Source organism: Corapipo altera, unplaced genomic scaffold (assembly GCF_003945725.1).
Source record: "Corapipo altera isolate COAL_440 unplaced genomic scaffold, ASM394572v1 1, whole genome shotgun sequence".
Classification (NCBI taxonomy): domain Eukaryota; kingdom Metazoa; phylum Chordata; class Aves; order Passeriformes; family Pipridae; genus Corapipo; species Corapipo altera.
In genome coordinates, this window is record NW_020884873.1 from 34,966,081 (window position 1) to 34,981,497 (window position 15,417).

The 15,417-nt window shown below is 39.4% G+C and overlaps 1 protein-coding gene across 5 annotated transcripts in view; it reads right to left on the minus strand.

Annotated features, from left to right (window-relative positions):
* USP15 (ubiquitin specific peptidase 15) overlaps window positions 1-14,268 on the minus strand; it is a 62,838-nt gene extending 48,570 nt beyond the window's left edge. For 3 of the 5 annotated variants that reach the window (XM_027656309.1, XM_027656302.1, XM_027656299.1), the window contains exons 1-2: window positions 14,124-14,258; window positions 4,411-4,538 (exon numbers count right to left, since the gene is read on the minus strand). In XM_027656309.1, the coding sequence (XP_027512110.1) occupies window positions 4,411-4,538; window positions 14,124-14,212 (217 nt within the window). In that variant the 5' untranslated portion in view covers window positions 14,213-14,258. Of the gene's footprint in view, window positions 1-4,410; window positions 4,539-14,123 lie in introns of all 5 variants that reach the window. The other 2 variants (XR_003529836.1, XM_027656339.1) reach the window with 2 other exon arrangements.
* Window positions 14,269-15,417: the final 1,149 nt, after the last annotated feature.

Below are 15,417 nucleotides of genomic sequence, written 5' to 3' on the forward strand. Positions count from 1 at the left end.
CATGAGGAGAGCAGGCTTCAGGTTGCTCAGGGAATTAGTGAGTAAGGTCCCCCGGGAAAATGTTTTTGCAGGTGCTGGGGTCCATCAGTGCTGGTCACTTTTTCAACATCACCTCCTAAGGGCACAGGAGCAGGCAATTCCAAAATGCTGGAAGTGAAGCAGGTGAGGCAGAAGGTCGGTTTGGCTGAACAGGAATCTTCTCTTGGAGATAAGGCAAAAAAGAAAGGTGTATGCCCAGTGGAAGTAAGGTCATGACATGGGAAGAACTCGGAGATACTGCTTGCCACTGCAGGGAGAATATTTGTGTGGTCAAAGCTCAACTGGAATTAAAGCTGGCCAGAAATGTGGGGGAAAAAGTTTGTTCAAATACATTAATGGCAATAGGCAGTATAGAAATAGCATTGTCCCATTACAGGATGAGGATGGTCACCTCACAAACAGGGACAGAGACAAGGCAGAGGTGTTTAATGCTTTCTTTGCCTCTGTCTTCAACACAGATAATGGACCAAGGAGGTCTCAGTGCCCTGAGTTGGAGGACCATGACTGCGAGAATTATCAACTCCCAGTCAACTCTGAAATGGTGTGGGATCTGCTGCTCCAGCTGGATCTCTACATATCTATGGGGCCTGATGGGATTCATCCAAGAATCGTAAAAGAGCTGGCCAATGCCATTGCAAAATCTAATGATTTTTGAGCCGTCTTGGGAATCCAGAGAGGTCCTAGCTGACTGAAAGCTTGCAAACCTTGTCCTGATTTTCAAGAAGGGAACAGAGTACCCAAGAAACTACAGGCCTGTCAGTCTACTTCAGTGCCTGGTAGAGATTATTCTGGGAGGTGTGTTGAAAAACACCCGAGAGACAATTTTGTCATTGGTCACAGCCAGCATGGCTTCATGAGAGGAAAATCCTGCTTATCCAGCCTGATTTCCTTCTATGACACAGTAACCTACCTTGTTGATCAAGGAAAGCCAGTTGATGTGGTCTTTTTGGACTTCAGTAAAGCTTTCAATACTGTCTCTCACAGGATCCTTCTAGACAAAATGTCCAGCACAGAGCTGGATAAACACGTGGTGGATGAGCAATTGCCTCATGGGTTGGGCACAGACGGCAATAGTGAATGGGGTAACATCAGACTGGTGACCTGTCATTAGTGGGGTTCCACAGGACTCTGTCTTCAGCTCTGTGCTCTTCAACATCTTCATAAATGACTTGGACAAAGGGATACTAAGCAAGTTTGAAGATGACACAAAACTGGGAGGAGCTGTTGACTCCTTCAAAGGCAGGGAGGCCCTGCAGAGAGACCCTAACAAGTCAGAGGACTGGGCAATCACCAACCATTTGAAGTTCAACAAGGGGAAGTGCCGGATTCTGCACCTGGGATGGGGCAACCCTGGATGTTTGTACAGGCTGGGGAATGAGATGCTGGAAAGCAGTGCCATGGAAAGGGACCTGGGGGTCCTGGTTGACAGCAAGTTGAACATGAGTCAGCAGTGCCCTGGCAGCCAGGAGGGCCAACCGTGCCCCGGGGGGCATCAGGCAAAGCATCGCCAGCCGGTTGAAGGGCACGATTGTTCCACTCTGCTCTGCACTGGTGTGGCCTCACCTTGAATATGGTGTGCAGTTTTGGGCACCACAATATAAGAAAGATTTTAAGTTGTTAGAGAGCCTCCAAAGTAGAGCAATGAAGATGAGGAAGCCTTATGAGAAGAGGCTGAGGTCGCTTGGTCTGTTCAGCCTAGAGGAGACTGAAGGAAGATGTCACTGCAGTCTACAACTTCCTCATGAGGGGAAGAGGAGGGGCAGGCACTGATCTCTTCTCTGTGGTGACCAGTGACAGGACCTGAGGGAATGGCCTGAAGTTGCATCAGGGGAGGTTTAGGTTATATATCAGAAAGAGTTTCTTCACCCAGTGGGTTGCTGGGCACTGGAACAGGCTCCTCGGGGAAGTGGTCACAGCACCAAGCCTGACAGAGTTCAAGAAGTGCTTGGAAAATACTCTGAGGTACATGGTGTGACTCTTGGCAATGGTCCTGTGCAGGGCCAGGAGGGGGACTCAATGTCCCCCTTCCAGCTCAGCATGTTCTATGATTCTGTGATATCTCTTCTCAAGATTCAGACTGTATTTCTGCACTGACCTGATATAGTGAGAAGGTTAATTTGGATTCTCTTCTGTCCTTCTAGAAACATCAGCATTTATTCTAGTATAATGTTATTCAGAACCATCAAACAGGTACCCTGATTCTGACAATTCAGTCCCTCATATACAACGTTTTCGATGATGAAAAATCAGCTACTCTAAAAGAGTATTTCCTTGTGCCTGCTTTGATTATAACTCTCTTCTTTTGAAGATGGCACATGTGCATTCCGTTACATTCAACATTTTTTGCACATATTTGCACTTCACCCAAATGTTCTGGAAACAAGGGAGAAGCATTTAAGTAATACAAGCACAACACGCTGCTTCACTTCCCTGGAATCAGTCTTTCTTGTATTTAATTATTGTTTTCCTTATCTCTGCATTACATGGCAGAATATACGAGAAAGCATGTCCAATTTAGATTATTTTATTCTTTATATCAGATGCACATTTTCAGACTTAACACTTAAAGAGAGTGGTGTGGGAGCAACTAGTGCTTAAGACAAGATTAAATCCAAGCATTTTCAGGTTCAACTTATGCTACATAGAAAACCTAGTAGAGAGGATTACTGCTTTGCGGTGGGTGAAGGAGACAGCTAGTATTTGCTCAGCACTAATGCCCCTAATTTTAAAACTACCTTTACACAAGAACAGTAGATGTCAGACAGTAACTGGATGTATGGCATCACTGCCAATGCAGAGCAATAGTTTAGAACCATGAATGAGCAAAAAGTGAAGTTCATAAACCCCAATGCTCTTTATTTTAAAAGTGGCATTGGCAGTGTCAAAACAATAGAATACAGGTTTTCAGGAACTTTGAGGAAAATGGTTAGCATGACTTCAGATTTGGACAGCTAATCCTAAAGTAGGTTTCATAACCACAGTAACTTTAAACATAATCCGAACATGTATGTAGATTAAGTTATAAATAATACAGATCAACTAACACACAATGCTTGACACAACTAGAAATCACCTTTTTTTTAAAGGGGAGATACAGAAGAGGGAACAAACTGATCCTGCCTCACTGAGGATAAAAAGATGTTACTACATCTGATTTCAACTGAGAAGTATCACCTGAACTTCTCAGCCTCGCTGCAAGATTTACTACAAGAACGTACAAGAACATACAAGATCTATATCCTCACATTTCAAAAAACAAAACACATCACTCACCTGGAGCAAAAAGACCTTAAAGTGTGTGGATGGAAGAAAACATAGAGATGCCTATGACAATACAGCACCTTCTACAAAGGCACTGATATTAGTCACTGTCAGACACGCATGCTCACTCACACTGACAACTAGTACAACATGGTATGACAAGTTCTATGAAAGAGGCAATCAGCTTTAACATTTAACTTGTAAAATAATGAGATATTAATTATACAAGTTTTGAATTAAGAAAGTCAAGGGTTCATCACAAATCCCATGAAGCTGCATAAATTTATATTACTACTGCCAACAAAATAGTCAGTACTATTTACATTATTTGTAACTGCAAAGAAGAAAACCAATTATCTGCTAGATTTTGTATCCACTAGATTTTGTATCCACTAGATTTTGCAGATTAAATATTAACAGCTCTAATGGTATTTCCATACTGAACATTAAATATAAAATTTGACATGAAGATTAAAATATGTGGGAAAGTATTCTGAGACCTGTGTCTACAAATCTGGCTACAGTTCAGCAAAAGTCAGTCAGACCTAAGAATTATAGTAGTGACACCATTTAACCATACTTAGAAGACCATAAAAAATTAGGAATTATTGTCTATCATTTCACACTACTTAGTCACTGAACTGTATAATACCACTTCTTCAATTGTTCCAGAATCAAAGTAAGGGTTTGGGGCTCATTTACAAAAAGAAATTTTAGAGTTCAACTTACAAATCTTATTTTAAATCAACCAACCTAAGCTACCAAAAAAAAAAAAAAAATCTTAGTGAAACCAAGTTAGCTATTTGTCAACTTGACTAAATTTCAGCTCCCAGGATAACCCAAAATCTCATTATAAACCAGGAATTTGTACATTATTAAATATTCTGTTACCATTGCAAATAAGTTCCAATAATTTTATCTATAAAATTGTGATTTATTGGGAAAATCTATTCCAGTTCCCATGTCATAGTCTGAAGACAAAGAAACAAAAATTTTTACCTTCATGTTTGCTGAGATTCATTTACACTATTGACTTCAGAAGATGAACAACTGGTGAAAAATTTGCACTTTATGTTAGTAAGGACTTAATACAGAATCAGAAGCAATTACCTTTGAGAAGTCCAGAATTATCAATAGGACCAGGGTACACATTCTGATCTCCCATCTGGTATTTGTCCCAGCTGTCAAAACCAACATATTTTTTCCACTGTTTGAACCAGCGACTATCCACTAGATACCTTAAATAGAAGAAGATATACATGTTAATTATTGGTATGCTACTACTTCCTAGATCACTGATTAATTAATGATATGCACTAGTACTCATCAGCCTTCAAAATGGCAAATGTTTTTCTCTCTGTTCTGCTAACCATTATCAGCACCTCCCACCAACGCGGACATTAACTGCGGGTAATTAAAGACTCCATTAATCACAGTGCACAACTACATTTTGCAAGACTGCCAATACAATATATCAGATGGTGAAGAATGGCAAGTTGAACAAACATTTCCTTTTTTTAGTATGAACAATTATCACCTTTATTTTCTCTTCTCAATTTGCAAATTCAGGAGACACAAGGTAATTAGACAGCCCTTTAGAAAAGTGCAAGATAACTTTTAATAAAATACCGCTTCCTGCTGGGTTTTATTTATAACATTCATATGCAAGTTAAAAACTTTGGAATTTGATGTCCTATCAAGAACCAGTGTGTCTTCTTTTGAGTCAACATCAACAAATCCTACTTTTGAGGCAGGACTAGATATTCCTCCTACAAATAATTATCAACATCACACTTCCATACAAAGAGATTTTATCTCTAAACTCAGCTCCACAGTACTGCTATATAGATTAAACTGTTGCCAGTCTGGCTTTTGCGAAGTCCAGCGATGCCTACATTTTATATCTTTTTGTCCAGAATTTCTTTAAGATCAAGCTATCAAATTTGTTCAGTGATGCTCAGATTTTTTTCTTTTAAGATATCATCTTCATTATTTCTCATTCGTAAAAGTATTAATCTCCTTCTGCTTGGTCTGTCCCAAACCTTTTGCTACTACCTTAGGATGAAATGCTAGGTCAAACTGAAGATCATAGGCAATCTTTGCTATTTTCTTCATTATTTTACTACTGAACTTGTATTTGTAGCCCACCAATAATATGCTACTGAACTTCTAAGAGATTGCAAAACTTCCTGATGATTCAAATACTAGTCTCCTCATACATACAGCTTTAGTAGGCAATCATTCTGTAGGTGTTACTGATGAACACCATGGAAAAAATCAGAAGAAAAACATTAGCCCCATCTGCTGTGCCCATCCAGTTCTATTCCATAAGAGCCATAACTGTGTGTGGTTATGAATGCAGTCACTCTCAGGCACCCATTTGACCATCAAACCTGCCAGCCTCGTCCCCTGTTCCATCCCATGGCCTCTGTTTCCTTGATCTAAATTTGAATGAACTATGAATCTTAAAGAAGGTAAGATATAATTTCACACAGAAGAGAAATTATCATACAGGAAACTGCCTATTCTGTTAATTAATGCTTAAGAAATTACTGCTCTCGTAGAACTATTTTACTTTTCAAATGCTTTGTGTTACACATCTTATCATACACAAGTAACATAGTGATCAATACAGATTTTTGATAATTGGATTTAGCAGTTCAAGGAAGCAATTACACCATGCTCAGCTTAGGCGGATCAATCTACTAGAGCACCTATGTAGCTAAAATTCAGACTTCTTAGAGTTAATGGAAAAAGTAATAATCAGAAATTCACAGACTATAGCTTTTGATTCTACAAACACATTCAATATAGCCTTCTCACCGAGATCAACAAGACTCCTCATCTGCTCAAAAGAAGGCAAACCATAGGAAGGTCTTAATTTATCTTTTCATCAATGTCATAATATCCATGATACAATCAACCACCTGAAAACTAAACACTACCTATGAAGGACATTCAGTAATTTCAGAGGAAAATACACAGCTCAAGTAAACAGAGCTACATGTGCTAAACCTTCATTTCTTAAATAATATTTGATTACTTTTTAAGGGAAAATTATTAAATACTTGGGGCATGGACTTGAGACCACATACGCTGCACTGAATATATGTTGTCCCAGATACAAAAATAGCATACCGTGCATTAGTAAAACAAAAACATAAAATATGTACATTAAACTTGGTACAATGTTTGGTTTTATTTTTGTTACTATTACCTAATGCAGGAAAGAGTTCCAAACAAGTCTAATGCTACAGCAGTTTTTTGAACTGTGAACCTGACTCAGAAGGTGTACCCCAGGACACCTTAGCAAAGCTAAAAAATACGGCCTATCCATTTTTTAAAACTATGATTAAGAAATGTTTGTTACTTAGCTCTGATGAAATCAAGATTTCACTTAACCAGGAAACACAAATTTTGCTCTCTCAGATGTCATCAGTCAAGCTAGTAAGCAGCATAACCAAACCATCTTCAAGGGCAAAACACACCAGGAGGATTTGTAATAAAGACTGAAGACAAGAACAGTCTTGAATGTCTAGATATTCTGTTTTGAGAGGTAAACCCTAAAAACTAAGACAACTTCATAGCAAAGTGAACTGATCAACTCTAAAACAGCAGATGCTTGACATTTATAAACATTTTAAATAAACCAGTAACCTCAATCAGCTTGATAAAAATATTACAAACAAGTCACTTAGAGCCAACAAGTTGATAATATAAAATACTGATGTAGTCCCAAACCCATACACTTGAGTATGGAATTTTCAGTAGTAATAATACTGGAAATATCTGTACAGTTTAATTAACTTTGGGTGTTTTCTTTTAGTTGTATTATGTATTCTTAAACCAATCTAAATTTTCTTTAAGCATGTTTGCGAACATGTTCTCAGTTCAAGTTCGGCCTACTTCAGTACTCAGGGTTTACTTCTGAGTAGAGTTTCAGATTGTTTCATAAGATATATCTGCTCTCATTTGTAAAATGTTTCTTGCCTGTCTGAAGTAGATTATCATATAAAAGGAACAATTTATACTCTCGTGCCCCCTGAAATACCAGATAATGGAGTAAAACATGAGGAAGTGGAATAAAGTTGCAACAGGGAAAGTTCAGACTGGACATCAGGAAAAGGTTCTTGGCTGAGAGGGTGCTTGGTCACTGCAATAGGCTCCCAGGGAAGTGGCCACAAAACCAAGCCTGTCAGTTCAAGGAGCATCTGGACGACACTCTTAGCCATATGGTTTAGCTTTAGGTAGTCCTGCAAGGAGCAGGAAGTTGGACTCAATGATTCTTACGGGTCCCTTTCATTATTTGGCCTTGGCCAGTGGTCAGTCCATCTGGAGCTGGCTGGCACTGGCTCTATCAGACAGAGAGAAAGTTTTTGGCAGCTTCTCACCAAAGCCACGTCTATAGCACCCCTGCTACCAAAACACTGCCAGGCAAACCCAGTAAAACAGGGTCACTCAAATAAATTTACCAGAATAAGACTGTCCTTATGTATGATCAAGTGATCAAGCGCAGAGGCTCAAGGCAGCTCAGAATGGGATTACTTATAGCCTTTGTACATTAACTTACAAGTAAAAAAAACCAAAGCTATTACAACCCTCGTAAATACACCTTCATTTCTTAAAAATTCAACAAATTATAAAAATCAACAGTAAGTTTACGGATACTGTTCACTTAACAAAAGAAAGTGCTAGAAGGAAACTTGCTAACTGATTTCTAAAATTCTCCCATAGTTTGTAACTTTTTTGTGTAATTTAAGTTCACCTGTGGTTTACTGCACATTTTGACTTAATAAACCTAGTTAACATAGTATCAATATCACAGGCGTATAACGGCATTCATTCTTTACCTCAACATCCAGGCTGATAGAAAAAAATCTGAACAGTATGACTAAGAGCTTAGTATTTCCCATTGCCACCATATATAGAATTAAACAACATGCAACCTAGATTTATTTATATTGACTGATACATCAGCTCTCTGAATTCCAAATCAAAGCAGTTAACTGTAATATGCAATAAAGACACTTCACTGAGAGACACTCATTCCTGCCCTGTGTGTTGTTGGGACATCCTATCTTCTGAACACCAGCCATTTCACTTTTAATAGTAAAACTGTGCAAATTGTCCAGAGAGACAGATGAGGGATTTTTTTTTTACCCTCCTCACTGTGCATGAGCACAGATTAAGCAATAGAGAGGACAAAATGGAACAACTGTGTTGCTGAAAGCAAATCAGGACTCCTGTTTAAAGGCACAGCATCCAATTTTTGTTCTTGCGCAATTGCAACTATAAAAATAAGAAGATAAAAATGGGTTTGCACCTGTATTTCTACTTTGATCAAGTTGACCAAAATTGCTTGACTAAAGGCACTCATGAGTAATAGATGCCTTGAAAATAAATTTTCTTTCAAAATAAACAAGTTCTTGAAGTTCAAAATGGTGACAATTATTCTACACACAAACCATACCATCATTTTGTTCAAAATGTAGGTAAATTCACAAGAAAAAAAAAATTCAGGGGTCAAAGAGAAAAATAAATATAGCTTACCTTGCATTTTTAAGAAATCTTACTCTAAATATTTCACTTTCCTTTCCAGAAATAAGTTTAGTTCAACTAAATGCACTAAGATTTCAAATCAACTAAGCAAATTCTCACTACATCTCCCCATGCTGCGCTTCCATAACATGCTGCAGTAGCCCAAGCTGCACATTCTTCACCCATATTACCGAGAGGCTAACCAAAAACTATGATTCAGCCAAAATAAGTGGACTGCAATTTTATGCTAAAATTTCAGTGGGAACATTATATTAACAACCATTTAAGTATTTTGTATACCCTTAGAAATTTTCCATTTAAGTAAAGACTTTTTATTAAAGAATAATCTAACTCCTGAATCAACGCTTGACTTCCAATTTTCAGGCGAAAGCCTGACACAAACATGATTTTAACATGCTCTCACCCCAACTAATCTATTAACACAAGAAAATTACATCTATTCATTTCAATTTAAGTATTGTGCCAGAAGAATTTAAATCTTCACAAACTGTTGGTGAAATGCAGTACCATTTCTTATGCAGTGAGAGAAATTTAACACAAAACTTTAACCACAAGTAAAAAATCAGCAACTTAAACGCTATTTGAAAGAAAAAAAACATCCAATTCTTAATTCTATCCTTGGAACACTGACACAGTGTTCCCTGTCTCTCATTTTATGAAGCTATCAAAACAATTTAGGATATCATTCCAAGTATTATTGAGGTGCAGGTCCGTAACATCTCATCATGTCCTCAGTGAAATCAAGTAAAATCTTCCATTGACATTCAATCTAGATTCCCTTCATGTACAAGCACAGTGGTGGACGATCAAATGAGGAAAACACTGAGAAGACCATAGTGTAAAATGCTATTCAAACTAAGCACTTCAGCATCAAGGTTGTCATCAATTATGGGCACTGTAGGGTTTTCAAGTGAGACTACAGATGTCTGTTCATCAAGATGCATAAGTTTTCATTGCAGGTAGAATTAAAATGCTTATATATTTTTGGTGGAGAAATGCACTTCTGGAGGGAAAATCCTTTAAAGCTGAACTTGTCATATCTACTGATAATTCACTGGGAAGTATTTTTACCCCACTTCATTTTTACTTATTCTCTTCAGTGACCAAATATAATATTTGAAAAGCCAATGAAATTCCCACAGGTTAAAAAAAAAAATATTATCTTCACTGTCCAAGAAATGTACTCTATGGATAACAACAGTACTCACCCTGGACTCAGCAGAACTTCGTAAGTGATGGATATCAGAGAAACATCTGAAAACTTGAAATACTATACTTCCGTAGTTTTACTAATTTGCAAGTCTTAAAAACCAAGAACACATTAAGAATCTATCTTATCACTCTGTGAAGTGATGACTGGCACCGAAATTCAGTGGCTAACAGGGCTAAAAATCAACATCTTCCTTCTGGTCTAAACCTGACTAGCTTCAGTTTACAGATACTGTCTTAAATCTTTATCTGTTTGCCTAAAACTCCTTATCCTAGAAGAGTATTTCAGCACTGAGTATTTCAATGCAGTACTCAGAATTCTATACAAACAGATGAGGGTTCTCAAAGCTTGTCTCTGAAAGACAAGGTTTCCACTTTCCCTAGTACATTTTGAGAATTATGAACTCATTCCAAATAAACACCTTCCATGACATGTGGACACTAGAACTGGACAGTATGGTTTCACTAATATATTGCTGAATACAGTACATATTTGTATTGCTACTCTGTATTGTCTATTCAAACACCTAAGGACTGCATTTGTTCCCTCAGCCACTAAATAAACTTCTTGTGATACTTTTTGTTCACTGTAACAGCCTAATTCTTATCCACTTTACTACTTTTAAAAATACAAATAGCTTCTATATTCTCATCTGCCCTCAACTTATTACAGCAAGTAATAGATGAAAGATGCACAGTGGGGAAACTCTGGGAGAGAGGGAGAAAGTGGTGAAATTGCCTGAGGGCTGTTCACCATTTTTAAGTCATTGTCACCCACTCAAAGTAAACCATTTGTTGGCAGGGATACTTAAAGGTGAGAAATGTGGTTTCATACCCTAGACCACGGAGGGACAAAGTGCATAAGAGGTAGCCAAGAGTACGAAAGCATTTGTAATGTCACATTTACGTAACTGAGAAAACATCTCTGACTAAGAGAGCCATAGAAGAACAGGAACTACAGGGAAATCAGAACAGAAGGTGGTCTTAAAGGTAAAGTCAGGAAAACACACCTCAGTAGGGGGAAGAATTGACCGAGAAATTCACACAAGAAGCGACACATAGGAACTGACAGTCTTCACCTCTATAAGAAAACTGTGCCAAGATCAATAACTTTCAGTACTGAAAACATTACTTCTATGACACTGTAAAACCAGAAAAACTTGGCAAGGTTCTCAAGAACATCACTGTAGCTACAAAGGTATTAAATGACACCATCAAGACCAGTTAGTCATGCAAATTATACTGTGGTTAAAAAATTGATGAATATCAACAGCTCTTCAATTTCTGAGAGTGAAAGACACTGATTGAATTCAAATTTGCCTGCAGCTCTAACAACCAATATATTTTTTGTCACTCTAAATGAGAGGTTACAACCTCCTCAAACAATAAATTCTCCTTACTTGTCAAGCATCAGTAGAATTTCAAAACACTGAGAAATAATCATATCAGATGCTAAAATTGGAATATTTACAATGAGATACAGCATTTATTCTCTTCTTACACAGAAATCTAGGTCTTTCAACCACAGAACCTGAAGCTTCTTTGGACAATAATGCAAGAAGAAAAACTTACATTAATTCAAGTTCTGTGGAATACAAGTGTGCGTTTTATACTGAATTTACTAAAAGGAGTCAACATTATTTAAAAGAACTGATAAACAAAGGAAGTTTTTGCTTGGAAAAGCTTACATTTGATGTTTATTTAATGTATGTTTAAAAAACCAAGATAAGTAGAGAGACAGAAGAATGCTCAATCTCTCAGAGTTCAATAATTTATTAACTGCCCATAAAAGAATGCAAAGAAGACCACTGGGACAAACTAGCCCAAAATGTTGTGGCTGCAGACAGAACAGTCAAAAGATACCGACCTTCTCTGTCCACTGGAGCAATATAGTTTAACCCATACTATTCCCAAGCTACCCTTGAAAACATCTAATGGAACAAACTCTACAGCTTACTAAACTGCCTCTTCAAACGTTTCCGCATTCTAGCAATTCTTTTTCCAATATCTAACTCTAAAAACCTTGCATTTCAAGTCAATTTTATTTCTTTCTCTCTGCACTGCACATGAAAAAGTAACAAAGAAATTCAATGGCCTCTTCATAGATACTGTAAGACTTGCCTCTCTTCACCCTGTTCTTTAGTTCCTTTTTTCTTACAGGAAACCCCCAAAGCTTTGTACTTTCCATATATAGCTTATTGTTCTCTACACTTCGAATTCTGAAAAGCATGGACAAGACATTCAGTATAAGCCAGTAATTTTAAAAGGACTGCATTTTAGTGCTTTAAAGCTCCAACAGAACAAGCTTTGGAGTACTGTTGATTTTTTTTTAAGCAATATTTACTACTGAATGAATGGAATTCTGAATCATGGCTTACAGCACTTTAACTGTTTCTTTCCTTACTGATATGCCAAAAGATCAAAAAGCTATTGACAAAATACGTCTGAAAAAAAGCATTTGGACTAAACATACACTTTACTTTGTGCAGATATATAGGTCTAAGTATAAATCCTACAAATGCACAGGTATACACATTTATGTAGCGAGATTTAACAATTTTTGAATCAAACTTCACAGGACTTTGCCGTAGTTTATTCATTCTTAAAACATTTGGTTACTACCAGTGTCAGTCACAGCTGGATACATTTTCACAGAACATTTAGAAGTTTTTTCCGTGTAACTGTTCCTTTCGTGTTAAAATATCTAATGTACTAAAAAAAGTAACAGCACAGTAAACTTACTGTTTCGGTCACGCTGTAAACTTGTCATACAGGTACTATCACTTTTAATAATATTAACTGCTTGAGACATTTTTCTAGTAGTGAGAACCATAGAACAGAACATATAACAGAACCACAACAAAACATGCAACAGAATCATAACAAAAAATATTCTTGAAAGATTACAAGCCTAAGCATACTTTTACTACCACTGGTCATTTTCAACACTATCATGTGAATTGATTTCCTTTTTCTAGTTGCTTATACTTTTCCAGTTTAAAGAGCAGCCTGTTCGAATGCCAAAACTGAACATATACTCAGCAGTATTTGAATAATGCATCAGAATATATGCTTCTGACACATGCTGCAGTATCAACACTGTTAAATATAGGCTTTTACAGAACTGGAACAGTGAGTGATGACAGCTGAAATGAGGTGGGCAAGTTCTACTTCTGTGTATTCATAGTTAATTTTCAGTAAGTTAATGCTTCAGCCTTTGTCTTTGGGTGACAGTTTCACACAGGAAGAGGTTGAGTGGTGGAAAAAGTGTCAGTTCCTTTTTTTTTTCCCCTCCTAAAAACAAGTCTCGTTTCCTAGCCTCAGAGAACTACAACTACAGAAGCTCAATTACCAAATACATGCTAGAAAGAGATGTTTATTTAACCTAATTCTTTTCAATCGTAACAATTTAAATGGTATACTAAGAAACATTTTATGACTAACCAGGAAATCATATTTTTAAAACATTTATTGTAGAAAAGGTATCATAAAGGTCCGTTTGCACCTTCGGGGGCTCTTTCTTAGGTAGCTAACGCGTTCGCAATCAAAATAAAATTTAAACTTAAGGCTTGTCACAGCCACGGACAAGCTTCAGAGCACCCCAGACAGAGTACAAATACGATTTCTGACAACTTGAAGGTGACGCCGGGGCCATTTCAGCGTGGATAAAGGAAGAGACGCCTGCCAGCGGAGCTCCTCTCCGCACAACCCAAACAAGCCCCCGCGGGCTCCGGCCCCGCTGCCTCCCCTCCCCCACCGGGCGCTGACCTCGATGCCTTCCCCGCGGCCGCCGCAGCCCGGCCCGGGCCGAGGCCCCGCCGCGCCCAGGCGGCCGCTCCCCGCCCGACAGGGGCTGCAGGGGCCGAGCGGCGAGAAGCGGGAGGACAGCACTGCCCCCCTGCCTTCTGCCTCCCCTCTCCCGACAGCGGCAGAGCCGCCCCCGGGAGGAGGGAGGGCCGAGGGGAAGGAGGTCGGTCCCTCCGCCAGCCAAGCGCCCCGAGGGTGGGGGGCGCCGCCCGCGCCGGTCAGTCAGAGCCCCCCCGCCCCTCCCTCACCAGGTGTCGCCCTTGCGGAGGGCGGTTTTGAGCAGCGCCGCGACGTCCGTGCGCTGTGTCTCCAGATCCGCCGCGCCTCCCTCCGCCATCTTCTCCCCCGGGCAACGGCAGCGGCGGCGGCAGGGGCAGAAGCGCGCCGCGCTGCATGCTGGGAGTGACGCCACCGGGAGGCGCCCTCGGCCCCGCCCTGCCCACAGCACGCGGGGCGGGGCCGGCTGCGCCCAGGGAGCGGCAGCGCCCCCTGGCGGCCGGGAGGTCTTTCGTACGACCCCCGTCCCCCCCATCCCCGCCGCCGGAAGGGACGCGCGCGCCAAATGGCCCTCCCTGTTCCAATTGCAGCGCGTGCGCAGGGAGGTGCCGCAAATCAGTGTTTGGGGTCCTCGCACGGAGGTTCGGTCTCTGCTATTGTGCAAATAATAATAATTGTTGGGCGTTCAAGTACACTGAGTGACTCACATTAGCTTTCCCAGACCTTCGCAGAAACCAGCGGATAATTTGTTGTGTTTGTTTCAGCCGCTCTTACCGTGTACCGACAGTGCAACCTGTTGTTTGGCATTTCACAAAAACAAAAATTTAAAACAAGGCCATTTGCTACATTGCATAGCAGGATTCTCTCTCTGTCTTTCTGTTTGTATATAGATTTCAAAAAACCACTATGGTGTGGAAATTGTGGGCTGGGGTGCTGGTTACCACTCTCTGAAAAGAGAGTTTATTCTTGTAGATCTTGCTGGTGTATGTGTATGCCTGCAATTGTACACCTTGCCCCCTTCTTCCACCCAAGTGTGACTAACACTAGAAATGTATCTTAGGCTGCCAGTAAGGTTTTATAAGCTATCAGGCATTATTAGCTAATCAGCACATTGACTCTAGTAACATGTATCTGTTATGAACAGCACTAAGAAGTTTTATTTGGATACATACACAGCAAAAAAAAAATGGAAGTAAGGCTGTTAGGCAGCCATTGTAGCCAAAGCTAAGTAAAATTATCAGGATTATCAGTAAAGATGATGATGTTGAAATAAAGGCAAAATCGTTTGTGGCTGGAAAGGGAATACGAAAATCATACTGAATATGTAAGTAGAACTCCCAAAGGCTCAGGGGGACATAGCTTCTCTAAGAGCTGGAATATGAAATTCCAGGAGGAGGGGCAAGCAAGTTAAAGATAAATGTTATGGAGAGCTGTGGATGTAATGGCTACGTTTAATGAGAGAAAACTGAGCTGGACAACAAGATTTCCAGCCACTTGACGAACAGATTTCTGGATTAGAATTTCAGAGTTTGGAAAGAAGAACTG